This window comes from Pseudopipra pipra, chromosome 3 (assembly GCF_036250125.1).
Source record: "Pseudopipra pipra isolate bDixPip1 chromosome 3, bDixPip1.hap1, whole genome shotgun sequence".
In the NCBI taxonomy this organism is placed as follows: domain Eukaryota; kingdom Metazoa; phylum Chordata; class Aves; order Passeriformes; family Pipridae; genus Pseudopipra; species Pseudopipra pipra.
The window spans coordinates 105,571,505-105,597,993 of NC_087551.1; the positions used below are offsets into that span (position 1 = coordinate 105,571,505).

General features: G+C 39.4%; 1 protein-coding gene across 2 annotated transcripts in view; it reads left to right on the forward strand.

Annotated features, from left to right (window-relative positions):
* The window catches only part of KCNS3 (potassium voltage-gated channel modifier subfamily S member 3), a 41,742-nt gene extending 18,427 nt beyond the window's left edge, over window positions 1-23,315 (forward strand). For both annotated transcript variants that reach the window (XM_064650586.1, XM_064650587.1), the window contains exon 3: window positions 365-23,315. In XM_064650586.1, the coding sequence (XP_064506656.1) occupies window positions 414-1,895 (1,482 nt within the window). In that variant the 5' untranslated portion in view covers window positions 365-413 and the 3' untranslated portion in view covers window positions 1,896-23,315. The remainder of the gene's footprint in view (window positions 1-364) is intronic.
* Window positions 23,316-26,489: the final 3,174 nt, after the last annotated feature.

Below are 26,489 nucleotides of genomic sequence, written 5' to 3' on the forward strand. Positions count from 1 at the left end.
AACGTAGTTGAGAGACACCTGCTCTAAAGCTTTGTACTAAATATTTTGATGGATTGACAAGTCTTCTGTCTTTAAATTAAAATTTTTTTGCATAATTGAATGTAACATTCTTCCTTCACCCTGGGAAAAAGGAGACCTAAACCAGAACCTATTGCTTTCAAATTTGATAAAGCTGTGTTAAACTATCAAACTGATTTAAAACTATGTCTGTGAAATGCTGAATAATGGTATTCATCATTTAGTTTCTTCTTTTTGTTTGTTTGTTTTGTTACAGCATTTCACGGTAACTGGAGAGGGAAAAAAGAATATGTCACAAGAGCAAAACTGAATTAAGTGCTCTAACAATATATTGTGTTCTTTTCAGGTTCAGTGTAATCTCATTGGGCAACAGCAGTGGAACTTGTCTGTCCAAAATGGTTTACGGTGAATTTTTCCGCAGACCTGGCAAAGATACAGAACTTATCAATTTGAATGTGGGTGGCTTTAAGCAGTCAGTGGATCAAAGCACCTTGCTCCGATTCCCCCATACTAGACTCGGAAAACTTCTCAAATGCCATTCAGAAGAGGCTATTTTAGAACTGTGTGATGATTATAGTGTTGCAGATAAAGAATATTACTTTGACAGAAATCCTTCCTTGTTCCGATATGTTCTGAATTTTTACTATACGGGCAAACTCCACGTTATGGAAGAACTCTGTGTCTTTTCCTTCTGCCAGGAAATAGAGTACTGGGGGATAAATGAGCTGTTTATTGATTCCTGCTGCAGCAATCGGTACCAAGAAAGGAAAGAAGAAGGTCCTGATAAAGACTGGGATCAGAAGAGCAATGACAGTATAGACTCCTCTAATGAAGAGTCGTCCATATTTGATAAAGAGCTAGAAAAGTTTGACAATCTATGTTTTGGTGAAATAAGAAGGAAGATCTGGGTCAGAATGGAAAATCCTGCATACTGCTTGTCTGCCAAGTTAATTGCCGTGTCATCCCTGAGCGTTGTGCTGGCATCAATTGTGGCCATGTGCATTCACAGCATGCCAGAATTTCACAGGGTGGATGCCCATGACAGGGAGATTGAAGACCCTGTGTTGGAAGCTGTGGAGATTACGTGCATCATCTGGTTTACTGGTGAACTAGCGATCAGGCTCGTCGCCGCTCCAAGTCAAAAGAAGTTCTGGAAGAAACCACTCAATATTATTGATTTTGTCTCTATTATCCCATTTTATGCCACACTGGCTGTGGACACAAAGGAAGAAGAAAGCGAAGATATTGAAAACATGGGGAAAGTGGTTCAGATCCTGCGGTTAATGAGGATATTTCGCATCCTGAAGCTGGCCAGGCATTCTGTAGGACTGCGGTCTTTAGGTGCCACTCTGAGACATAGCTATCAAGAAGTTGGACTGCTGCTTTTGTTTTTGTCTGTTGGGATTTCTATTTTTTCAGTGCTTGTCTACTCAGTGGAGAAAGATGACGACTCATCAGAACTGCAGAGCATCCCTATTTGCTGGTGGTGGGCAACCATTAGCATGACCACTGTTGGTTATGGGGACACTTACCCAGTCACACTTGCTGGAAAGCTGCTCGGCACCCTATGCATTATCTGTGGGATACTGGTGGTAGCACTTCCAATCACCATCATTTTCAATAAGTTTTCTAAGTACTATCAAAAGCAAAAAGCTATTGATACAGACCAATGCAACAATGATCGCAAAGAGAAGTGTAACGACCTACCCTATTTTAACATTAGGGATATTTATGCAAAAAAGATGCACTCTTTCATTTCTAGCCTTTCCTCAGTAGGAATTGTAGTCAGCGACCAAGATTCAACAGATGCCTCCAGTATCCAAGATATGGAGGATGTTTATAACCCGATATCTTTAGAGAATAGTACAGGAAAATGAGTTGAACCTTGTTCTCTTCCCTTTATTTCTCTTCTGATTCTTGGTAAATGTGGACTTAAAAACTTCTGTGAATTCATTAAGAGCAGTCAATTCTCAGGGTACTTAACTCTCAGCCATATTTGGACATTCTTTGCTCTGAGGATGCCATAAAAACTTCATTGATTATATGAGGCTTTAAAATATGCCTCATGTGGTGGTTTAGTTTTTACACACTGATGTTATGCATTTTTGGGGAGAAAAAGTTGGGAAAACAGTTTTAAATATGAGATCAGTGCTTTTTTGGTTTTGTTAGTATTGTTGTTTGATTTTTTGTTTTTTTCCCCCTGCAGCTGTCTGATATACAAAATTGGCTATTGTAATTTGCTGCTCTTCAGGTAGAGATATATTACAAACATGTAAGAACTATTGCACAAGTTAGTGAAGTTTTTACCTGCAAATACATTAGATGAAAGAAGGAATTATGTACACATAAATCTGTGCTCACTAACATATTTATGTAATCGTAGAGTTGGGAACCTGTTTCCTAAGTCGGGGCAGAAAGTATATTGGCACATAATGTTTTTACTCCATGGAAGCGTAATATTTATGAATTTCTTTCCAAAAGCACAATACATTTTTAGTTTGTTAAAATAAATTATTCCCATTGTGCCTATAATTTTCCCAGGATCCAGCATGGCCAAGCTCTATCAGGTCCAAAACGGTGTAAATCATAAGTCCCATGATGAAGTATCTGGTGTAGGCAGGACAGAAGCTTCTTGCACCGTTTAGCCGCCTTTCTGCCATTGTGAACCTGAGCAATTCTGGTGCCTGGAGAGGATCCTGTGTGATTAAGACCTCCCCTCTGGCTTCCCCAGAGACCTTGTTTTGTGGGCACTGGAGCAAACACCAGTGGTGGTCTTTAGAAGTTACTGCTCCATACTGTGACTGCTGCCCCTTGCTGGAGATTCTGCCTTGCAGGTAGGAACAGTGTGAGCAGCATCTTCGTTTGTGCTAAAGTTGATCTGAGTTGGTCTGAGTCTGAGGCTGTAGTGCCAAGCAGTGGAGATGTGAGGACATGCTCTTCTCTGCAATATATTGCCCATCAGATGGATGAGATGTAGGGTGGGCACTGCATGTGGGCACCCGTGTTTAAACTATTTCAGCTCCTTTTTCTAAAGCTCATCTGCTGGTGATGGCAGCTTTCCAGGTGTGTGTTGTGTGCTGGAGCAGTGCTCAGTGCCTGGCAGAGTGTTGCAGCTCTGTGCATTCCTCTCATCTCCAAGGATTTCTTACGCAGCCAGCTAATTCTGCTCTGTTTCAAACAGGATCTTCTAGGGCAATTTAAAAGGAAAGCTAGTCCTTGAGCCTAGCATAAAGGAGTGCTGGAGAAGCTCAAGGACCTTATAGTGTTAAGTGGACCTTATATCTGTGGTGTTTCTGAACATTCATTTTCTTTCATTTGTCTAGTGACTTAATTAAATACTGGACAATGGAGAATCAAAGACACTGTGATGTTGATATTTTCCTTAAAGAGAAGTTTGACTACTTTATTATATTTTAGTATTATTGGGTCAAATACAGAAGCCTGTCCTGAGTTTCTAGTCAGGAAGATCAAACTCAGTAGGAGTTGACTTCAAAACTAAGATGCCAGAAAGATGGCAATCCGTTTTAGCTACTGCAGAAGGTTGATTTTTCATGTGTCTGCCAGATTTTCTAGTGCAAAATACATTAAGTAGCTGAGGTGCACTTATATTTGCTGAGGCCCAGAGCTCTAACCTCTTTCTGAGATGGAGAAACAAAAAAGAACAGGATCAACCTATACATTGGAAAGAAGTGTCCCTCAGGATTTCTCTGCACCAATATAGTGATGTGGGACTTAAAGGGAATATTTTAACCTTTGGAGAAACCTCAAAATTTGGCTTATTACTTGCTGAATGTAGTAAGTGTATGTGATGCTTCACAGGTAATTAAACGTAATTCTTCCCATAGTGCAGGAATACCAAAAGGGAAGGTTAGCCTAAACGTGTTTTGTTCTTACTGAACACTTAAGATTACAAAGATACAGTGATATAAAATACTAAATATCTATGCGCAGCTGAATCTAACAGGAACCAGCAGAATAACAGCAAAAAAAATTACTCCCTGTCCAAAGAAATTCTCCTGGTAGTCTCCATATAAAGATATATTACATTGCCACTGAAGATCAAAAGAATTGAAAAATATTGCAATACAAAAAAAACCTACAAGAAATTTGTATTAAATAGTTGAAAAAATGCTACTGAAAAATCTCATTTTATATATCAAGCATTACTCAAGGATCACAGAGTATACAATTTTGTGTATTAAATTTTACTGACTGGTAATTTGTCATAAAACTGATAAGCTCTTGATCAAACACATGAATCAATCTTAAGGCTGTGACACTGTGTAAGTTCATCTGAATTTTTTTATGCATAGATACAGCTTGCAGCAAAGTGAGATGTGTCTTTTGGAACACATCAGAAGGTAAAGTACATATCCATGTATCATGCAATGTATGCTGTTTTGATTTCTTTGATGAGATCTTGGCCTTTTTCAAATCAGTTATGTCTTAAAAAATGGCTTTCATGTATTCTGATCCCTTTGCTGGAATAAATCAAGCACATTGGTTTCACATAAGTGTAAGTGGGAGCAGGATGTGATCTGTGTTTTGTGCCAAAGGATACTCCTCTCAAGGCAGAACTGCAGCCCTGTGACATGCTCTGGTACTACAGAGTGTCACAAGCCATGAGCAGATGAGATACTGCATGTTATTGCTGCTTGTAAAAGTTCTTAGTAGAATAATTGCCTAGTTAGAAATAACTGTAAGAGGGGATTGTTTCTTATTTCATTTGTCTTCTTCCTTGATCTACAGTGGCATATTATCAATTTGTGATACCAGTGTCAACAGAAGGTACGTTGTGTATTTTTTTTTGCTGAACCACGTTTTTCCCTTTAAAAATGCTTCCTAAATTCACACCACTCAGCTGCTCTGTTTCTGACACTAAAGCACAGAAAAGATTACTGTTCAGATGTGCATCCCATTCTGTATGGGAGAGATTTGTTTGTTCTTATGCAAAACAATTTACTGGCATGTCATTACTTTCTTTGTCTTGATGCCAACTCAAAAGGAAACCTTTTGATATCCAGTATTTCCACAGGAGCATCCATCTTTTCAGTGGTTTCCCCTGCTGTATAATGGCAAGACAGCACTGCACTGCATTGCAGTTCCCTGTTTGAGAGGCTTCCAGCTGGCGGGGGTATCGCCCAACTGCCCACAGCTCTTGCCTTGCTGGGAGCAGGCTCTGTCACTTGGGACCACTTTTTGGTGTGTGTTAGTAGAGGAAAAAGCCAAATGTAAAGGAATCAGAAAAGACGAATGGGAGAAGGCAGGAAGCTGTCAATCAAAAGGGATGATGGAAAATCCTGAGAGGACCTTAGAAGAAAGGAAAAGAGGAAGTTTACAGAAAGAGGCCTCACTTGTCTTCAGTTTATTTCTTGTTTTTTTCCACCAGTGCTTTTCTCCCCTTTCCTCCCTTCTCCCTTGCATACCTTGTTGCTGCCACCCTGGCCTCCATTCCCATCCAATAGTCTGTTTCTGTCCCAGAACAAGGGTATTTCTGAGTCCAGAAAGGCATGTTTCATCCACCTGGATAGCAGCAAGCAGAACTTGGTGGGGATGAAATTAGTGAGCACTCTTGCTGTGTATATGAGCAATCAGTAGCACACAGGCAGTGCTTTCTGTAAGAAAAGTCACAGTGTCACTCAGATTATTGAACATAAATGTGAGGTAAATAAACAGCACATTCGAGTCAGGTGTGTAAATTAAATATTACTTTTGTCTTAGGTAGAAATTAGTGTCAGGCACCATAATGCGAAATATTACCATTTAAAAGCAGACTCCTTGTCAATTCCCATGTGAATGGGTTGCTTTTAGGGAGTGCTGGGAGTATCAGGCAGATTTGACTGGCAAATGCAGTACAAGGGCTCACGACGTGCCAAGGGCTCCTGACAGGCTGCTGTGTATTAATACATTTATTCATTTCCACACATTCCTAACATCTAGAGTAAGTGGCAGAAAACCACTAAGCTGTGGAAAGCTTCTCTAATATTTTTTGATTAGCTGACAGTGTTTGTGAAGCTGCTAATACCTCTTCATCCAGAAGAGGACATTTCTCAAACAAAATCAGAATAACCCTCAGCTAGATGTGCAATTTGTGACTGATTGCAGTAGCTCGGTCACAGCTGGTAAATAATGCTGTCTAGTGCTCTATGGCTGCAGTAATGCTGCTTGTACTTTTGAAATGTTTGTGCTCTGTCAATCAAGAGACAGATTCCATTAAAACCATTTCAGCACTTCTTGCTGCACAAGAATTGTGGTGTCTCTTCTAAGCATAGCAAAATGTCACAGCTTACTGAGACCTCTTAACTTATTGCGTAGTTGTAGTTAGTTTTTCCTGATGAACTTATGGTCTAAGCACAATATGACAGAAGAAAAACTCTCTAGACAAGTTACAAGATGCTGTTATTGACTTCCACTCGGAGCTTTGCCCTTCCACCTCACTGGCATAACTGAGGTGATGCAAGGAGTGGTAATTCACTGTGGTATGGGCTGATAGCTGTTACAGGTAGTAAAGGAGTGAAGGCAGAGCTCCTTAGGGATGGATATAATTTATATGTAATTGTATATATGCCCTCTGGACAGAGCTCATTTAGGTATATAATCAGATTAAATATAAGACATGACAGTTCCCCTGAGGAAACACCTACAGCTCATCTTTTTAATGAATATATTGGATGGAGCAGCCTTTGCTCAGGTCAAGGGCTGTGGCTCAAGGGTTCTCTTATCCACACATCAGTTTTCTCCAAATCCCATTTACCAGTGGGAGGGAGAGACTTCGCAGCATCCCCAACAGGCCCATGAGCCTTTAGGCCAAGGAATTGGGTTCCCAAGATGAGGGCTGGTGGTGGGAGAGAGCCTTCACTGAGGGAGAATCAGTATCATGTGGTTTCATGTGGTACCTTATGAAGGTAATCTGCCGTCACTGTTTCTTCAAAACTGGTTCAAGGTAGAGTCCAAGAACCCATTGCATTACAATGGCTTAATCTTTAGTTGCTTTCTACTATTTAATGTCATATGTTTTGTCTAAGTGACCTATTTTTTTATGCCATTTATTGCTATTTCCTCTGTCAGTCCTACTCTAACTAGCGCCTGACTGTGTTAGAAATTGCTGTAGTCTGATTTAGTGTAATTGTCCTAGAATGTCTTATGAATCATGAAAGACAGAAAGACACCCTGACAGAATTAATTTCCCCTAATCTCTGCAATTACGTGGCTGATCATTTGGTTGGTCTCTGTCAACAGGGAAACTACTGACCTCCTCAGAAGACAGCATGTCCATCCTAGCTATACAAAGATCCTGTCTGAAGATGGCTATACAACAGTTCTGTATGATTTAGCTAGGTTAGATGCCTGGCCTTTAGGTGGCTGAAGTTAGATACGATGAGTGCTAGGCATCAAGAAGTTAGGGGTGTGTTTGTCCTCAGGTGATGCTATCCTTTCCTTCTCAACACTGTTCCTGTAGGGAGGACTGTGTTTCTGAGGTAGGTGTCTGTACATGGGTGACATGAAGCCAGACACAGGAATTCGTTCCGAAGCCTGAAGGCTGGTGTGGGATAGCCACTGGTTAAAAACTAATACAGATTATAGGATTAGTTTTTAACTATTGCTAAAACCAGATTCCTGTACGAGAAAGTTTGGACTTTCCCAAAAAGCCTTGCTAGTTGTCTATTAGAATCTGTAATGACTTGCCAGTGGAATCTCAATCTCCTATAGTAATTATAAAAAAGACATAATAAAATATGAGAGGGAGCAGACTGACATTGGCAAAGAAGGAGGCTCAATATGCTGACAGTACTTTTATAACCCAAATGTGCATTATTTCTTGGCTTCTTGTAAGCCATGTAAAATATTCTTACTGTGTCATGTGTTGTAAAATCTGCCCCTGTGCATTAATATAAATAGAATAGTGGAGCCAAGACCTGGAATTGCAGCTGCAGAGATGGAAAAAAATCTGGGCTTTGAGAAACTGCAGAAGTATTGTTTAGTTGTCATAGCTGTTTTAATGTTGCAACTGCCTCAGTGGTGAGAAGGAGCAAGGGACTATGTACAAGCGATGATATGTGAGCTTCCTTTGCACATTTAACACTGAGCATACAGGCTGAGGGACCCCTACAGCCTTGAGGGCTGCTCAGCAGACCCTTCCTGGGGCAATTAGGTGTGCAGCCAGCAGTCCCTGAAGAGAGATGTCATTGTGTGGGAAAGTAATGAGGTCGGTATGAAATGGTCTTTGGGGAGGTAAAATTGTATCACTGAATTTGATGTTGCCACCCTCCTACACCTCTAAGAGACCTCTAAGATAAAGCAGAAATGAGGAAGAAGATGGAAGGTTCAGATACTTAGCAGCAGCCATTTGGAGGCTGCTTTGTGTTGTGTTAATCCAAGGACTTTTACTGAATCACAGGTAAAGATCTGTATATAACCTTGAACCCATTCCAATTAGGTGGAATAATGCATTGTCTTCCCACAGGCTTTGAGTTACAGGTCCAATATGTGCTTTTCTCTAAGCCAGTTTCGAGATGTGGTGCTGTTGCTGCCTCTCACGCTGACTGGACTTTGGATCTTTCTGAAGTGTTGCACATACTATAAATCATCCTTGCAGCTTCTATCTCATTTTCTAGAAACCTGGAAACTATAACTGTGAAAGAGTTCAAAATAGTTTCTCTAGTTCAATATTATTTTTTGACAGCATCAAATGACATGCAGTTCATGGAAGAGGATTTTTCCTGCTCCTGAATTGTGAACTTTAGGACTTTTTTGGTATTTTTTAAATCAGTTATGTGAAGACCAGCTTAGGTCATGAGACAGGCAGACAGGTTTGGCATTTTATTGCAGATGGTGTAACTCCAAGTACACAATTAAGTAGCCCTTTCTTTGGTTTTTGGAAAATGCAGTTGCAGTCTTGCATATTTGGACTGTGGATCTTTGGGAAAATAAATAGTGGTGAATAAATAACTCTGGGTGCCAGAATGCCAGTTGAATGCTCATTGAGTGCACAGGAATTCCTTATGAACCAGAATGATGCTGGTGTCTGACAGGATGGCTTTATAAGCCTCCTGAGTGGAAAGCAAAACACTTTTTTCTTTTCTTATTTCTCCACGTATTTCATAGGAGATGGAGTAACAATCTTGTTGCTCTATGGTGATGGAGAGTGTTGAATGAAACAAAGGGCACATTGAAGTTAAGGCCGTTAAAAATGAACATGACTTTTTTTGTAAACATCCCACTTCCCTCGGGACAATAATTTTTCATGTTGTTCCAACTTTCTTTTAAAAGGCAAAAACATAACGTACCAAAACCACAGCACTGTTTTTCCTTGCTGAGTATTTTCAAGATTAAATTAGCTCCAGCCATAGATGTGGAAAAATAAGTGGCCAGTAGGTAGAATTTTGGGGTGCTTGAAGTTTTCATAATTTAGTTTTATATTTTGTGCTTTTGCCCTTGACATCACACACTCTTGTGTTAGCATTTTTTTTTGTATTGACAAATCAAAATAAATAATAGACAATATTAATTTGCATATTTCTTTTAGGCAATTGAATGTGAAAGGAAAAGATAGGGTTCAGCACTTCAGCCTGAAGGGATGCTTCAGAATGAACTTAAAACTCAGTAGAAGCATTCCTAAGCAACATATGAATTCATGCATAAGTGTAGTACAATTAATGTATTTCAAGCTACAAAACTAAAGTTCTGGCAGTGTTCAGTGAATGAAAGGTTAATAAGAATTCAAGTATTAATCTAGTTCTGTTCTATTTGCAGGTTCTGATGCAGTAATGTACCCTTGGCTTTTACACTGCCTCTCTAAAAGGGAGGCTAGTGCTTCTGGTATTTCGTATATCTAGGCATATACTGACTGCTTGGACAGCTGTTAAAGTGTTTTTGTGCAGGCTTTAAGCTGCCTGTCACCAAAGGTAACCTTTGCTAATCTGCCATGCTGGGAGAGCTACTGCATTTCAGGGGTGTGCACTGGAATGCCAAGTGGTACCACTGGGCAGTGCAGGGTGAGCAGGCTGGTGGGACTGTGGGACTTTGCCAAGGGCACATGCCACAATAGTCTTGGGTTTTGTTGACCTGCTTTCCCTGTATTGTCACCTGATCAAAACATCTGTGTGCTGCACTTAATGTGTTCATTAATCCCCAAAAGATTTATGGTATCTTGAAGGGGTTTAGAAAACACAAGTGTTCCTTGGAGGAAAATCCTGAGATAAGGGTGAAAAGGTGGCTCAAAGACTTTTTGCCCTGCTTTTCTGCCTTGTCATAGAAGTAATGACAGGGCAAGAATGGGAGTAGCAATAACCAAATGCAGTGTTTGGAGGGTCTTTAGGGCTACTGAGAGTCCATGTGAAGATAAGCGCTGGGGGAATCTGGGGATCAGGGTGGGGAATGTGCGTGCTGGATGTGCCACACAGCTGTTGTGTACTCTGTGCTCCAGGTGATGGGTGGGAAGATGACATCTCTGCACCAGTGTTTTTCTCCTGCTTAGGTGTACTGCATTGACTGCAGTGCTCTGTGCCCTCTCAATCCAGTGCCAATTTCCTCAAGTGTTAAAATGCTTTTTCAGACCTAAAAACAGAGGAGAGATGTAACAAGAGCAGCTGGAAGCAGGTAATGGAATAGGAAAGGGGCTGATGTCAAGAGCATGTAGAGAGGACATGCTGCAAAGATGCTTTAGGAAAATGTTCTTGAAGCTTTTTATCTCTTCAGCTCCAGTAGAGAGTCATATAATGGTTTTGGTTGGAAGGGACTTCAAAGATCATCCAGTTGTAACTTCCCTACCATGAGTAGGGTCAACTTTCACCCTAGCTTGGCCTTGAACACTTCCAGAAGTGGGGCATCCACAGCTTTGCTAAGCAACCTGTTCCAGTGCCTCACCACTCTCGCAGTAAAGAATTTCTTCCTTATATCCTGTCTAAATGTGCCCTCAGTCAGTTTAAAGCCGTTCCCCATTGTCTTATCACTACATGCCCTGGTAAAATGTCCCTGTCTGGCTCTCTTTTACTTCCTCGTTGGGTACTGAGAAGCCACAGTAAGGTCACCCTGCAGTCTTCTCTTCTCCAGGCTGAACAACCCCATCTCTCTCAGCCTGTCTTCATGGAATAGGTGCTCTGGCCCTTGGATCATCCTTGTGGACCTCCTCTGGATTTGCTCCAAGAGGTCCACATCTTTCCTGTGCTAGGGATCCCAGACCTTGATGCAGTACTCCAGGTGGGGGTCTCATGAGCATGGAATAGAGGGGGAAAACCACCTCCCTCAACCTGCTGGCCACAGTGCTTTTGATGCAGCCCAGGATGCAATTGGCTTTTTGGCCTTCAAGTGCACATTGCTGAGTCATGTTTAACTTCTCATCCACCAGCATATCCAAGTCCTTGTCCTTGGGGCTGCTGTCAATCCAGTCTCTGCCCAGCCTGTACTTGTGTTTGGAAGTAAAGCGGCTGTCCTAACACAGCGTTAGCAAAGTGCAGTCTCCCTTCTTGCTGTCATTTCAGAATGGATAAACCACTGTGGAATGGGAAGGGGACAGTGGCTCACTTTGTGGTCTTTCTTTTCCTTTTGGTTCTCTACTTCATTGCATCCAAGAGGGCCTTGGCAACACAAATTCCCCTTCAAGGCATACAGCATGTATCAGGCTATATAATCCATCCAATATTCCCAGCTATTCAGCAAACTAAAAGAACGGGTGATGGGAATGAAGTCATTAAGAAATGCTTTGTATTGATGAAATCCTGTTCTTCTGCATATAATTTCAGTATCCAGTTTCTTTAAAATTCAGATGACTTCCACATCACAAATCTAGTTCATACAAAAAACCCTCGCTTGGAATAGACCTTACATAGGCTGATTGATGATTTATTTTTTGATGAAGATGAAAAAGAGAGGAAAAATGCCTTGCTTTTTGTGTGGTGAGAAAAGGCAGGCAAAAATATTTGAATAGTAATTCTCATGGCCAAATAATTCCACAGTTATCAAAGTGATTATTGTTGGGTGAAATAATCAAAAAAGAAGGTATACAGACAGTTGAGCATAAAAAAATAAAGACAAGTAAGAAAAATTCCCGACTCTTTTCTCTCTCTGACTCCTTTCTTGGAGATTGAGATACCTTTCTCTTGCCAAGTCAGGTGATGAACCACTTGTTAATTAAGTGGTTGAAAAATGTAGTTGAAAAAGGAGTTCAGAATTTGAGACAGCTCAGCATGGAGGAAACCATCTCTGTGATCAATTCTGTCAGTTTTTGACACCTTAATTAAAGTTATCCTTGGCAGTGTGAAGGCAGCTCAAGTGCGGGGAAAAGTGGACAGCTAAGCATTTTGTTATGGTCATTTGGGAACAAGGGTACGAAAGGGATCAGCAGCCAGCCCTGGTTTCCACCAGGAAGAGACAACTGTAGGCATTGTGGTGCAATGGGCATGGAGCACCAGGACAGATCTGGGCTGGCTCAGGCGGATTGCTTCCATGGTGGAGTGCAACAGCTCGGGACTAGAAAACATTGGGATCTTCCCTGGTGACTGTGGCTGATGTTTCATGTGATCCTGTGCCAGCCATTCTGTCACCCAGCACTTCTGGTCTCCATCACATCATTTGCCTCTCTTTCTGACATATGAGCTATGTAGAATTGCAGTTGTCTCTCAATCCATACACTGCTTCCCTAGCAGGGGTGGGGTGGTGAAAAGTGGGATGGTGATCCTGAAGAAGTCCTTATGTTACTGGGAAAATGATGATTTAACTGTGGAGAAGCGGAAAAAGTTGAGGTCTTGTTGGAAGAACTGATTTTAGTTCTGGCCAAGTTGTTTAAAATGAGCTGTCTTTAATGAAATGTCTAAGAAAAAAAGGAAGACATATTAGTATGAGGAGGAAGAAAAATAATTGTCCCCTCTGCTCTCCTGTCATAGTTATATAAAAAATAATATAGTTTATTACAGCAAACAATAGATTTTTCTACTTGGTTGCTGAACCAAATTGTTTTTCAAAAATCTGTAATTTAAGACCCCTTGAACTGTTTTTTCTTTGACTGAATGTTTCATTTGATTTGGAGGGGTTAATTCGTTTGCATCTAATTAAATTTAGGCTGGTTTGACATTAAAAACAAAGTTTCACAATGAAAAAGTATTTTTTTAGAATATGTTGAAATGCAACATTTCAGCATCTTTGGAAACAAGAAGCTCTCAGAAAATTTCACAATGAAATATGCACTGTTCCAAGATCCCTCCTGCCTTTTTTGTTTTGTTTTTCTTCAGTTTGTTTGTTTTGAGGAAGATTCCCACCAACTGTGGGCTGGATTCAAATATAAAGTTTGTCTCTCTGTCACAGCCTTTTTCAATGAATTTTCTATTCACAAAAAAATTGTTTTCATCCGGTTTTAGCTGTGTTCTTTGCAAAATGCTTATTTTCCTTGGAGAATTCAGATGGAGGAAAAAAATAAAATCTGTGTCACCTCCATTTTTGCTATCACAGATCCACTGCCTTGCCTTGATGTGTGTGACTACCAGTCATTTAGGTGATTGGTAAAGAGAAGTGGATCATCTGGTTTGCTCAAGACGGAAAGTGAAAGATCCTGATAAAGAAAATGAGCCCATTTTAAGAACTTTGAGGGAGAGCTTCATTATGAAGCACAAAAAAAAGAAAACATATGAAAAGCCTGTTGGACCCCATCTGTTCATGAGATTCCTTTGATGGGAATCTAACTCGGAAGGCTGATCAGAGAGCAGATCATTGTTTCTTTTAAGTAGTAGTTACAAATGGATATTTATGTTCTTCTGCAATAATTGGCGAATATGTTTTGAGTAGAGTTCTTTCCAGTAAATAAATTAGCATCAACCAGTAACTGCTTAGTGGCTGGTAAGCAGAAGTATTGCACTTAATTGGATAGGTCAGTTCAAGAGAGAGATTGTTGTAATATTATTATTTAATATTTATGCTGTTTAGTCTAGAGAAGTCTTGGACAGTTAGAGAAATGAATGTATATGAAAGGCTTTTGCAAGAAGAGCATAGGGGTTTTTTTTCCTGGTACTGTTTAGGGCACAAAGCTCAAGCCAAGGAGAGTGAAGATGAAGGGCTGGTGGTAGAAGTGGCTCAAGAATTCCTCCTGTTCACTGGCTGCCCCTTGCTCAGCCCCAGCTCCAGCTGCTCACTATCTCAGTCATGCTGATATGAATCTGTGTAAAGACAGAGCAGATTGCTCCAATGACCCAGGTTTAGAATAATAATAATAATAATAATAATAATAATAATAATAATAATAACAATAATAATAATAATAATAATAATAATAATAATAAATTCTCTGCTGAGTGGATGGAAGGGAGCTGTGAGCCTGAAAAAATTGAAGAGGCTCTGGATCCCTGTCTTCTTGATAGAAACCCAACCCTTTTTTTCCCTGACTCCATACGTGTGGCAACAGTCCAAATTACAGAATCACAGAATCAATTAGGTTAGAAAAGACCTCTGAGATCGTTGAGTCCAACCTATGACTTGCATAATTTGTCAGTTTGTTGAGATTGGGAAAATATGCTCCACTGAGGTTCTAACTCAGTGGCTTCAGTAAGGACTTCACTGGGCAACCTCCCTGTGTCCAGAGGTGTCCCTGCCCTCAGAACTTAGGTTGTGCTGAGGATAAAACAGCTGGATAATTGGACCAAGCCTTGTACATTTGAATTTCTGTTGTGACTCTGTCTCAGGCTCAAGGGGAGGAGTTCATATACTTAGTGGTATTGATCAGTATTTTCCCATGGAAAATGAGGAAGGACTTTCCAGGAGAAAACTGGGAATACATGTCAGTAAAAAGTAAAATAAAGTCTTACTCAGTAAAAGGGTCCTTGGGAGCATGATGGAGATACAGTGATAGTCTGCCATAAGTGAATTCCATGGCAACTCCCAGTCTTTGATGTATTTGCCTAATTTTTCTTGGTAAAGATCATTTTTGGTATGCGAGCACTATATATATGTGATTTGTCTTCCCACCAGCACAAGTTGTAAGGTAACACTAATAATTCTATTTTATCTCTGATTTAAAAGTCAAAGTGCAATTTCCTTCTTTGTGATCTGTTCTATTTATCATGCACATATTTGCATATATTACTGAAAAGGTTTTTCTGGTTTGTTGAGTATCTTTGTTATCATATAGCTTTTAATATTTTAATTGTATAAATAGAGGTGAGCTGGACTACTGAAATTAAATCTGGATCTTTACCTACACAAAGCATTTCATGTGCCAGAAGCAACATATTTTTATGACTCTGAATTAATCTTTTTTTTTTTTTTCCCCTAGAAGCTTCTTTCCAGAGGAAATTTCAAAATTTGACCCTTCCATTGTGATTGGGAATGCATTTTGGTTTTGTTTCAATTTCCATGGCAACAGGAAAAATTGTTTTCTGACAGTCTCTGAACACAAAACTCTAACTTCCCTGTGCTGTTTTGAATACATCAGTTTGCATTTTTATCCCTTCAAGTATTTTGAATCCCCCTCCTTAACCTCTTGACTCCATTTAGCTCTGTGAAAACCAGTCTGTTTCTCCGTAGTCAGCACAGACAGGTTTTTCTCCATACTTTCTTAATTCTTCAGATATAATTTGATTCACTAAGCCAGTATCAGAAATATAGCCACATTTTATGCTTAGACTAAAAGTTCAGTTCTTTCCTTAGAGGAGCATTATTACTTTTTAAATTACTTCTAAGCACTAAACTTATTTCAAATCTGGCTTCGAGGTTGTGGAATATAACCTCTATCTTTTAAAGTCAGGAGCTTACTTGTCTGTTATGTTTTGCTTACATTCATATATCTTACACTTTGACATGCTGATCAGCCAGTCCATGAGTGTTCTTGAAGAGTGCCAGCTACATGATCATTAAATTTGGTACTGTCTCCTGCAATTTCAAACATAGTATACTAATTAATTCCTGAAGAGATACCAGGCTTCTGTGGTTTGCAAAGCTTCATCATTCACTGGGTGAATTATGAAATCTCATTGTATTTAACACTGACATCACCTATGCCACCAAATTATCATAAGTGGTAGAAAGCTTCAAGATACATGGTTTAAATACAAGCAGCCACTTAAGTTGGAGTGTGAAAGAAGAATGGAAGAAAGAGCCATGACGGTCTTAATCTTCTGGGCTTTGCCTACCTGTTAGCTCCCTCCACAGGTATTTGTGGGATTAATCTCTGTATCCCAGCAGAGAGTGTTTAATCTGTGAATCTGCTGGAAATGCTGTTGTGCCACTCCAAGCCTGGACAGTTTTCTTGCCTTAGTTCCTCTCCAGCTGAGCTAGAATACATCCATGGCTCCTTAACTGGAGGGGAAAATATTTCTAATAAGTCCCAAAACCTCCCCCTGCCCTTTGTCCCTTCTCCATAAAAGGAAACTAGGGCAGCACTCATAGAACCTGGCTATGCAGATCTACATCCTTCCTCTATTTGATTAAAGGAGAAAAGAGACAACAACCCTGACCTGTGAGTTACTGTCAGCAGGAATTAATGGGGCAGTGCAAACCTTTAACTCTGCTTTGCCACCATAACAGTTGAAGGACTTTAGAAAAAGAATTGAAAAAACTGATCTTGTATCACAGCTTCTGGGGATAGAGAGCATTTTTGGAGGACAGTTGGCACCCTCAGTAGGCACTTCCAGCTGCTTCATAACTCTTTAGAGAATATTGTGCTCATAGAAGGTAACTTTCATTTCATTAAAGCATTAATAAGATTTAACTTCTAGCATAGTCTGTTTGGGCAGTTATATGCAGTTTATTTACAGGCTTTTGCTATATTTATTCATGCCTTTGGTATAGTTGCTTCTCATTATTAATAAATATTTATATTATACACACTTTGTTGATACTGATACAATCGAGTTTTCCATTAATGTTGAGATCTGAGCTTAATTATGCACTCTGCACTCTTGTTTGAAAGTCATGATAAAACTGGTCTGCATTTTTAATTTTTGCTGTCAGTGAAATACAGCCAGCTTGTATTCATTACCAGCATAGATATTTATAACTACATCTGATTTTTATTTTCTTAGTTGTTAGATCTTTTATTGCTTTTCTTGCATGGATTATCTGAGAAAAGTGCATAGGCTCTAAACTGTGGTAAGAGTCAATCCTTATATCTTAATATGTACCAAGCAAACCTATCGTTGCTCAGCTGATTTGAGAGTTGTTTTGCTTTTAGATAAATATTTTTGAGACTGTATCTATTTATGACTTTAGCCTCTTGTGAATTGTTACTGGAAGTCATCGGTTGTTGATTCAGAAGTATCAGTTAATCATGCAGGAAAGGGAACATGGGTGAAACACAAGGATTTCTTCCTGTGGGAAAGTGAGCAATCATTTTTGTTCTAGATTAGTTCACTAGAAACTGTGAAACTGTATTCCAGTCCATGCATTTGTAAATGTTTGAAATAACATTTTGAATTTCTGTGAGTGTAAAGAAACAGTTATTTTTTCCAGCATCTATCCCTACTCAGTCAAAAAAACTTATCCTGTAATAAATATAGGAAAACCAGTTACAGTATAAAATCAAATGTCAGGAAAAAAATCTATTGCTCAAGTATCTAATGATTCTTGATGATTCATTTTCAGCTCTTGATATATTCATGTAGGAGGTTCTCAAATAATTCTTAAACCCCAGAATTTTCATTGTGTCCAAAATGAATATGAATCCTTATTAAATACTGTAGGCTTTGGAATAATTCAAAATACTTTGTATCAAAATATCTTTATTTCTTCTCGACCCTTCCATAAAAATACTGTTAGGAGCAGACTAGAAAGCTGAAGCTCTGGTTGCTGCAAAGGACAGAGAGATGTGCTGCTCTCAGCCATACGAATCTGTGGACCTCAAATGGACTTGGGCGAGGAGAAAGACTGAATCTACAGCCCAGTCTGAGCCTTCTGACAGGGCACACATGTAGGAAAGAGGTGAAGGACTCTTCTCCTCCCTGCCTGGTGAAGAGCTGTGTCTTTGTTCTTTGGAGGTCACTGGCAAACAGAGGCATCTTTGTGGTTCCCAGCCAGTGTGAGGTCATGGAGAGAGCAGTTTAGGCACTTCTTCCTTTGTAAACTCTTTGGACTAGCAGGTGTAGTCTGGAGCCAAGGAGCACTATCAGGAATTAATTGCCTCCATGGACAAGAAAATTAATTTGCAATTATTGTACAAGCTACGGTCTTCTAGACCTTGTCTTGTTAACTGCCATCTACTTTAGAAAAACAGCTCGAATTTCACTGTTGGTGCAAAGACCATCACAGATTTACAGATGAAACCAAGGAGTCTAGGCAGTCACAGCTATGCTCAGTGGGTTTTAATAATCCCTGTACCACAGACCTCTCCAGTCCTTCTGTTTCTGATCTCCATCCATGGGAAGTGTTTGTAAATTTGGGTTTGGAAAGGTCCTGTGTTCTAGGCCATCATGTTCTCTCAACACAGAGGAGAGTATTAAAGCTGTCCCACAGGGCATATTGGCCTTTCCAAGGGAAGGGCATTATGGCTTACTGTAGTACAAAAACAGATCTGCTATATTTTTATATCCCTCTTTTAATGAAATTTCTCTCTAAATCCTTTTTATTCTTTTTTTTTTCTTTCCTGAGACAGTGTGGGATAGCAGCGCTCTATCAGCATTAGAAAAATAAAATTTTTGTTTACTTTGTTACTTTGTGACAACTGGCTTTGACAAAGATGGTGGATTGATTTTATCTTGTCAGCAAATTATTTCCATTCATCTGCAGCCCCGGAAACCTGCTTGGATCTTGGAAATGCGTCTGGTCCCAGTTTCAAATTGAATTGTCTCATTTTTATTTGACATGAGGGAGGATGGGCACTTAGATCATAATTTCATTTCTGTGCATCACAATCCAAGGAGAAATCACTCACCCCGTTCCTCCCAGTCCCCTCCCATCCACAGAACAAACTTTGGTACCTCTCAACTGTAACTGTCTGTCAGTTCTAAGCTTTCTGGAAGGTATTTATGGCACAGAAGAACTGTTCAGGTAAACATGCCTCCTTCTGTGAATTCCTATTTGTGTGCATAAGCTTTCCTTGGGAACACTGAAAATGGTATTAATTCGTTGGGAACACTGAAGACGCATTTAATTCCTGATATTATCAGTGAACTCTTTATGCCCAGTGACTGCCATTCTTTGTGAGGTCCTTTTTACTGGGTAGATAATAGTGGGAGAATAGGAAGGTATCTGATAAGAGTTTGCTATTGGGATCTGGCAGCCTTTTCTGTTAGTTAACACTCATACTTGTGAGCTTCCCAAAGGTTCCCATTTTTAGGAACCTAAAAATGGACAAAGTAAGTTGCAAACTAAAAAGTGACTGGAACATACCTCTATTTGACATCTCTCTGAACATCACAGATATTTTTGGTAACAGAAAGTCTGAAGGTACATGAGTGGGCCGAATTAGTTAGAAGACATCATTGTAGGCTAATTGATTGGAATTAACTTTTGTCCTCAAGAGAGCCCAGGCTGAGCTTCTCTGGAGGTCAGAGTTAGTTGAGACATAGAAAAAGCAGCTGGCAGCAGACAGCCACTAAACAAATGAAACCTTGTTCTAGTCAAAGCCTGAACTGTGACAAGGTGGTAGCAGAGGAGGAGTCACTGATTGTTCTGGAATCTTCACATCCTGTCCTGAGCATTTATCAGCTGTAGTAGCTGCTTCATTTAATTTCATTTCAAGACAAGGCATTTGCTTTAAAATCTGTTTTGGTGAGTGCAATTCCTGGTAGAGTGACTGAGAGCCTGAGTGCATTAACTGATAAACTGGCTTGGGAAGGGCTTTTTAGCATAAAGAGCAAATATGAGATTCAGCAGTAGCTAATGGTAGTCCTTCTAACTCCTCAGCCTGACATACGTCCAGCCTATGACTAAAGGAGATAGAACAGAAAGAGTATGAGTTGAGAAACTCGGGGGGAGGGTTGATAATTATAATTGAATTACACCATAATACATTTTTCATTTGTCTTTGGTATAGCTGATAGCAACTGGCATGTCCATTGCTTATCAATACAAGCAGCAAAATATACTGTTACTAAAGGTTTCTGAGGCTCAGTAAAATGTCTGTTTTAAGTTTCTTACATAATAGGATGCAGTAAAATTTTATTTTCTCTGCTTCCTTATGCCTGCATTGCAGGACAGACAGATTGACCTTCTGTAACCTGCCTAGAAAAGGGCATGGAGACTTGGTATACATTAGCTTTAAATATTTTACAGATTAATGTGATTTCCACAAGAGATTTTGGGCAGTGTTTTTGCATATTTTCTATAAAAGAGAAGAGAATTATTTTGAGAAAAAATATTTCAAAAGACTGGAGTGTTTGCTTTTCATCTGAGGCATCCAGACTTTTTATTAGCAGTATTAAAATACTTTTAGAGACACATACCCCTTCATGAAAGTGATTTCCAGCTGATCTCTCCAAGCATGGTTATTAACAGCCTCCTCCAGAGGGTCAGTGTGCATCATCAAGAAAATAATAGATGTAAAATAACTCCTTAATTACTTTAGAATTGGCTAATGTAGCTCAAATTCAGAATGAATCTCTGATTGGAAGTGGAACCCAAACACTTTCTTATGTTTTCCTTTGGTTTATTGGATAGGAGCAGGAATTGTAGAGCAAACAGTTAAAATTTTTGAACACTTTGTTTGAAAATAATGTTTTACAGTGATCTCTTGCCTTCTGTGGCCATTAGAGAGATTCTCCTAAGCAGTCTGATGCATTAGTGCTCATAATTCTAGTTTGTGACTATGATTATTTCTTGGTGCTGAGTGAAGCAAGAGATCATAAAATCAAAATGCAAAGCTTTTAGCTGTACTCTTGGCTAGCAGGAAATCAACATCTTTGCTAACTGGACAGAAACTGGACTAAGTGATGAATTCATCTGACTGAAAAATTGGATAGATTCTCCCAGAAGATGACAGTGCACCTATGAGTACTGTTCTGCCAGCTTTTTAAGTTATGTAATTTCTAACTGTTTTTTCCAATATTGAGTGCAATAATAAAACAAGTAGGGACAGAAACTACCGGGTTTGTGTGTGGATACCGATGGTTCTTTTGATCTTGAAATCTGAAGTGAGTACTAGTAATTCACAAAGGCCTGTCTTGCAGGGATGGTGACAGAGTGGATGCTTTTGAGTAGGTTGACAAGTTACTCATCATTTTGATACACTCATCAGCCTAACAGAGATCCCCTTTCCACTGGAGTCCTTCAGATAATTCCTATGCAATAAACAATAACTACATCCAGAGCTTTAAAATATGTCTGAGTTCTCAAAGTGTCATTGTTCTCAGAAGAATGGATATTGTAGAATAAGAGTAACTAAGAATTCGAATAAATTATGAGATTTGAAAGTCTGGCCATGTTGTAACTTTGCTCCACTGTTTCTCATTGAAGAATTTCTTCATTCAGATAGGGATCAAAACCATATGTTCAAAAATACCAAATAAGACTACTTCTGTAGTAGTTGTAGTCTAAGAGCAATCAGTAATTGCTGTAAATTTAGGAAAATTTCAAATTCAGTTTCCAAAGCAGGAGTCTAAGCGTGGATTTTAAAACATGTAATCAAACCAGAACTACTTAACCTTTCAAAAATTGATCCACTCCTTATAATTTTGGTTTTTTTTCAGAATTAGAAGTAGGGAATGCTAGTATCTCTTTAAAAATAATCTTAATCTATAGCTGTAATTTACAAGTAAAATCCAGTATTTGTTCTAGAGCAATCATCTTATGAACTGTTTGATATGTATATTTACATGCATAAGCAAGTTCTTTTTTTTGTGATTTTTTTTTTTGGTACCTGAATGAAGAGACGTTTGTAAAGAGTGGAGAGGGAAAAGAGGAGGCTTTAGACACATAGCAATGCTTACATGTAAATTTTGAAACTAAACCTTTCCATCTCCATGTTCTGTCTTTCCCAGAATTACTACTAGTAAGCCAAAGCACATTTAAATATTTATTCTCTGTAGCTTAGTCTGAAAAAGAAAAAAAGTTCTGTTCTGGGTCATTTGTAACTATTTACTTAGTTTTCCAAACAGCAAAAATACACTAGCAGTAAAAAGAAAAAAAAAACCTGCAGCTGTTTCTTAAACATTAAGAAGTGATGAAAAACCAATTATGTGCTCTTATTCTGCAGTCATATATAATTGCATATTCTTGTTCTACTGCTTAGACACTGTGGATGCTAATTTTACTAAATTAATATATGCTGCATCATTTCCTTTGCACAAAGCACAAAACCAAGCAAGAAATTAAAATTTGGTTGCTTTTTTTGTTTGTTTTCTTTCTGTTTTCAGTTTCCTTCTCCTCCAGTAAGTCATGGGAGCTGCAAGATACATTGGGTTCTTAATTTTTTAGATGTCAACCCTCCATTTTAAAAGTGTGTTTGTCTTCCTCACAGAGCAAGCATCTTTAGTTTCTTTTAGGACCCATCTGTGATTGACTCTGTCATGACCATAAACTCAGGCAAAATCTTCCTAGCACCTGAAGAGGCACAGCAGCACCTTCCCATTCAAATGGCCAGCACACCTCTCTAGCCCATCTCTGATGGCCAAACCCACAGTTCATATGTTGTATGAAGGGGGCAGCAGTGATGGATATGATCTGTTCACCCACTCACTAGTAGAGCCTGTTGCCAATACCCACTTCTCCACCTAATAATCCCCCTTTCACTACTGGCAAGCATCTTTCTCCTTTGTCAGGAGAAGGCTCACACTAAACCACAATCTCCCTCCTCCTTTTTAACATCACTTTCCTGGTGCTTGCACGACTCGCAGTGCTTGTGTGACTGACAGAGCTTTTGGGTTCTGTGCAGCTGCTCAAACTGCTGGCTTTGTGTAATCTGGATATTCTGTGACATGTAAATGATGCTGCTTGCTATTTCCTTGTTCCTACTGTTTAAAATCTCAATAAAAGTGAAAAATACCACTATACAAACTGCAAATATCTCAGCTGGCTATTCCACAATAAGGCAAGCTACCTCAGCACCAATAAAATATTGACATTACTTTCTTTGTGTATTTTTTCCCGGTGTTCTTTAGTGAATTCTCCATCTTTAATGTCACCACTTGAGATAAAACCAACCTTGTTATTTGGTCTAGAACAGTGTTGTTCTGGGCCAAATTCTGGAACTTTTATGGAAGCAAATGGTATTTACATAAGGGACAATAAAGACAGTACTAAAAATGAAGGATCGCAACACGGGAGATTCCGTAGGGTCAGTGGCTCGCAGAGAATTTTTCTTTGTTTTGTGAACTGCATGTGACTTATGAATAAAGTTGCCATACTTTCTGTAATTAAACCATTAAAGCTGTCTTCTATAACAGGCTGTTTTGATTAAATTTTTCAAATGTATGTGCCTAGGATACTGAACTTCATCTGATACTTTCTTACAGTAGTAGTTTTAGGGTTATGTGTTTTGAGGGGGGTTTAAAGTGATTTCATATCCAGCCATGTTTTTTGCCTACCTCTTGGCTAATATGGATCTGCCTGTCTTTCCCAAATGTTAAGAAGTTCAGCTCATAGGACATGCTGAAACTATGTTAACTGTATTGGAGTCCTTCTGATAGCTCAGTCACAGCTTTGTTGATAAGACAAGAAAACGGGGGAAGCTGGTTGCAGTCTTTCTGCAATATTTAGGTGTAACTAATAGCCTAATGCTTACAGTGCTCCTCTAGGAAGTAGGAGAGCCGTCTGACTTTCGCTTCAGCCAGAGTGGTTTCAAAAATTAACTCCCAGACCAGCCCTCATCCTTCTCTTGGAATTTTGTCAATAGACAGCAAAAAAAAAAAAAAATGGGATAAAAGGGGTGCTTCAATGGGACAGAAGGATCATGTAGGCGTCAGAAGTGGCTCTCACTTGACAAGTTTGTATTGGCTTGTCAACAATCCTGCTACAGTCCCTGATGGTGTAGCCATCAGGGCTACTGCTCATACACTGTCCTGCTGCCAACCAATTCTATGCAGTCCACTGCATCCAGCATCCTGCAAACCAGTCACCTTACTACTTGTGATGATATCAGATTGGGTGGCCTGAAGGTCATGTGAAGGAAACCAGATCCTCATAACGGCTAAGTCACTCTTTTCAGCACACAATACACTCATCCTGAAAACAATCTGGCCAAAGCTTACCTTCTAGGTTCTCCTCAGGGACTTTGTGGAACTGCACACATTTCCACTGTGATTCAAAATCAAAACTCACAGAAAACAGCTAGTTTATGAGCATGGTACTTGTTTGGCTTGTGTCTGGAAGCAGTGTCAAAGAGGTACACAAGCTGTACGAGGTATTTTGAATACACTCTCAGACTTCAAGTACAGCACCAAACCTCATTAAGACTCAAAGTGGATGTTGTCTGGACACAATTTACAGAGGACTTGGCTATGTTTGGGAGCTCTCACAACTGTTCTGTCACTACCCTTTTCATAAGCCCCTTAATCTGTCTTTTCAATTAAAGGTGCAGACAAGCCTCTGCTGTGCCATCTAACCTTGGAAAATATTAACTTTTGTGAGTAGCTCCTACTCAATAGGTAACACATTTCCAACAGAGTGCTGAATTTGAGCTTTTCCCTGTTCAGTTCTTGTCCCAGGTGAACCATAATGTGCTGAGTTTTCCCCCAGAAGTATTCAGTGCACTGTAGAGGGAAGGGGAGGCTTGGACATAGCCTACAACATTGCCTGCACCAACCTGTGCAAAGATAGAGTGGCTGCCTTCCCATCCTGGTGATCCAGGTATAGGAGGAGTTGAAGAACTGCTTTCCTTTCCAAAGCCATGTGTTTCTGGCCCCTGAATAAAGTGTGTGGATAAAGTGTCTTCCATGCTCTGAGCTGCCACTTCACATAATGACTGGTGACAGACCAGAAGTTGGCTTCATGCCTCTGTGGTGGTGGTTTTGGTATGGATGCTGAGGAAATCTCCTAAAAAGGATGTCTTGGAGGGCATCATCTCTGATGGGCAGAAGAGCCAGGCAAGGGATTCAGGCTGGGAGGACCTTGAAAAGGCCTTCAGAAAAGGTGAGTTGACTAACTGATGAGTCTGAGCTCAAGCCTCCTGAAGAGCAGTGATGTGAACATAGCACAAATTCTCTTCAGCCTGGAACTTAACACCCAGTGAGAGCTGTATGGGCTTAGGATTCAAATGCAGGAACAAGGTCTCTGTGGAAAATCTGTTGAGAGGCTATATTGCAATTTAGAGTTTATATCCAACTACAGATAAGTTTAGGAAGGGAGAACATTAAGGAAATACAACTTTCTTGCGAAGCCCTTTTGTTGATTAAAAGGTCTGGATGGTATTGAAAGAGCTGTTTGGGCAGCTCTTCTGCTATGCAAGTTTGTGATGGAGCACCTATAGCAAAGCACCTTTCTTCAATCAAGGCCCAGAAATAACCATATACATCTGTCTCCTTTTGTTCTAGGCTGCATTTTTTGATCCATCCTACCAAAGCAATTTATTAATTAACTACAGGCTTATCCCTATACATGTACACATATTTCTCTAACAACTGTGGAGAAAGATGCTCAGATGATGTAGAAACAGTAAATTCTGTGAAGTTTTTTTTGTGCTGAGTAATAAATCTTGCTGGCTGATATAAATAAACCATATGGCTTGTCAGGTTAAATACAAGTAGTGGAGTAATAGTATTGAATTTGTGTATTGAATATTTATTTTATTTTTAATCACAAACTAATTTTCTCTACAGCACCGGGAATCAGGTGAATTATAGAAGGAGGATCTGATTATTTAATATAGTCAGGGAAGTTCAAAGAATACACAATTAGGCCTATTGCAGACTTTCAATACACACATTTCCTTATTACCACAGAGGGGATGTAGATGCTTCCACTTTAAGTGACTACAGTACAGTATTTTTTTATCTTTGTAGCTCAGTCCTTTGAATGACTTTTAGGTTCTTAAGATCTCTCTGGATTTGTCCCTATATCTTTAGGTTATGAATAACTGTCGGGACAAGAAAATTTCTTATCTTTTCCTAGTGAATCACCTTCAGGTTTCAATAAATTGAAGAGCAGCCACAGGAGGAGAGAATACTGCACTGTTGATAGAGCATTTGTAGTCTGAGCTTCTGTGTGTGGGTCTGCATTAAGTTACTGCTCTGACAAAGTACCAATCCCATCTCTGGAACCAAGAGTGCTGAGTACGCTTTGTAGTTGAAAAGAAATGCAATTCCATTTCTCCTCTTTGAATTGAAAGCAGAGAGTTTAAGAAAGGCAGAGTATCAGACTATTCTGGCTGGAATACCCATCATAAAATACAGGGATGATTTTTACTTATTACAGCTATTATATATTTGCATGTAGTTATATACAAAATCTATATGTATTTATACATTAGTATAAGTGTACTTAATTAAGTGACTTAGTACATGCATATAGGATAAGCTTCTACTCTTGAGAACCCTTTCAGTTATTTCTCTCAAAATTATGTAAATGGCTTGATAGAAGGAAGTTTTCAGAAATTTCTTCATTCAGTATGAACTGTAGAACTT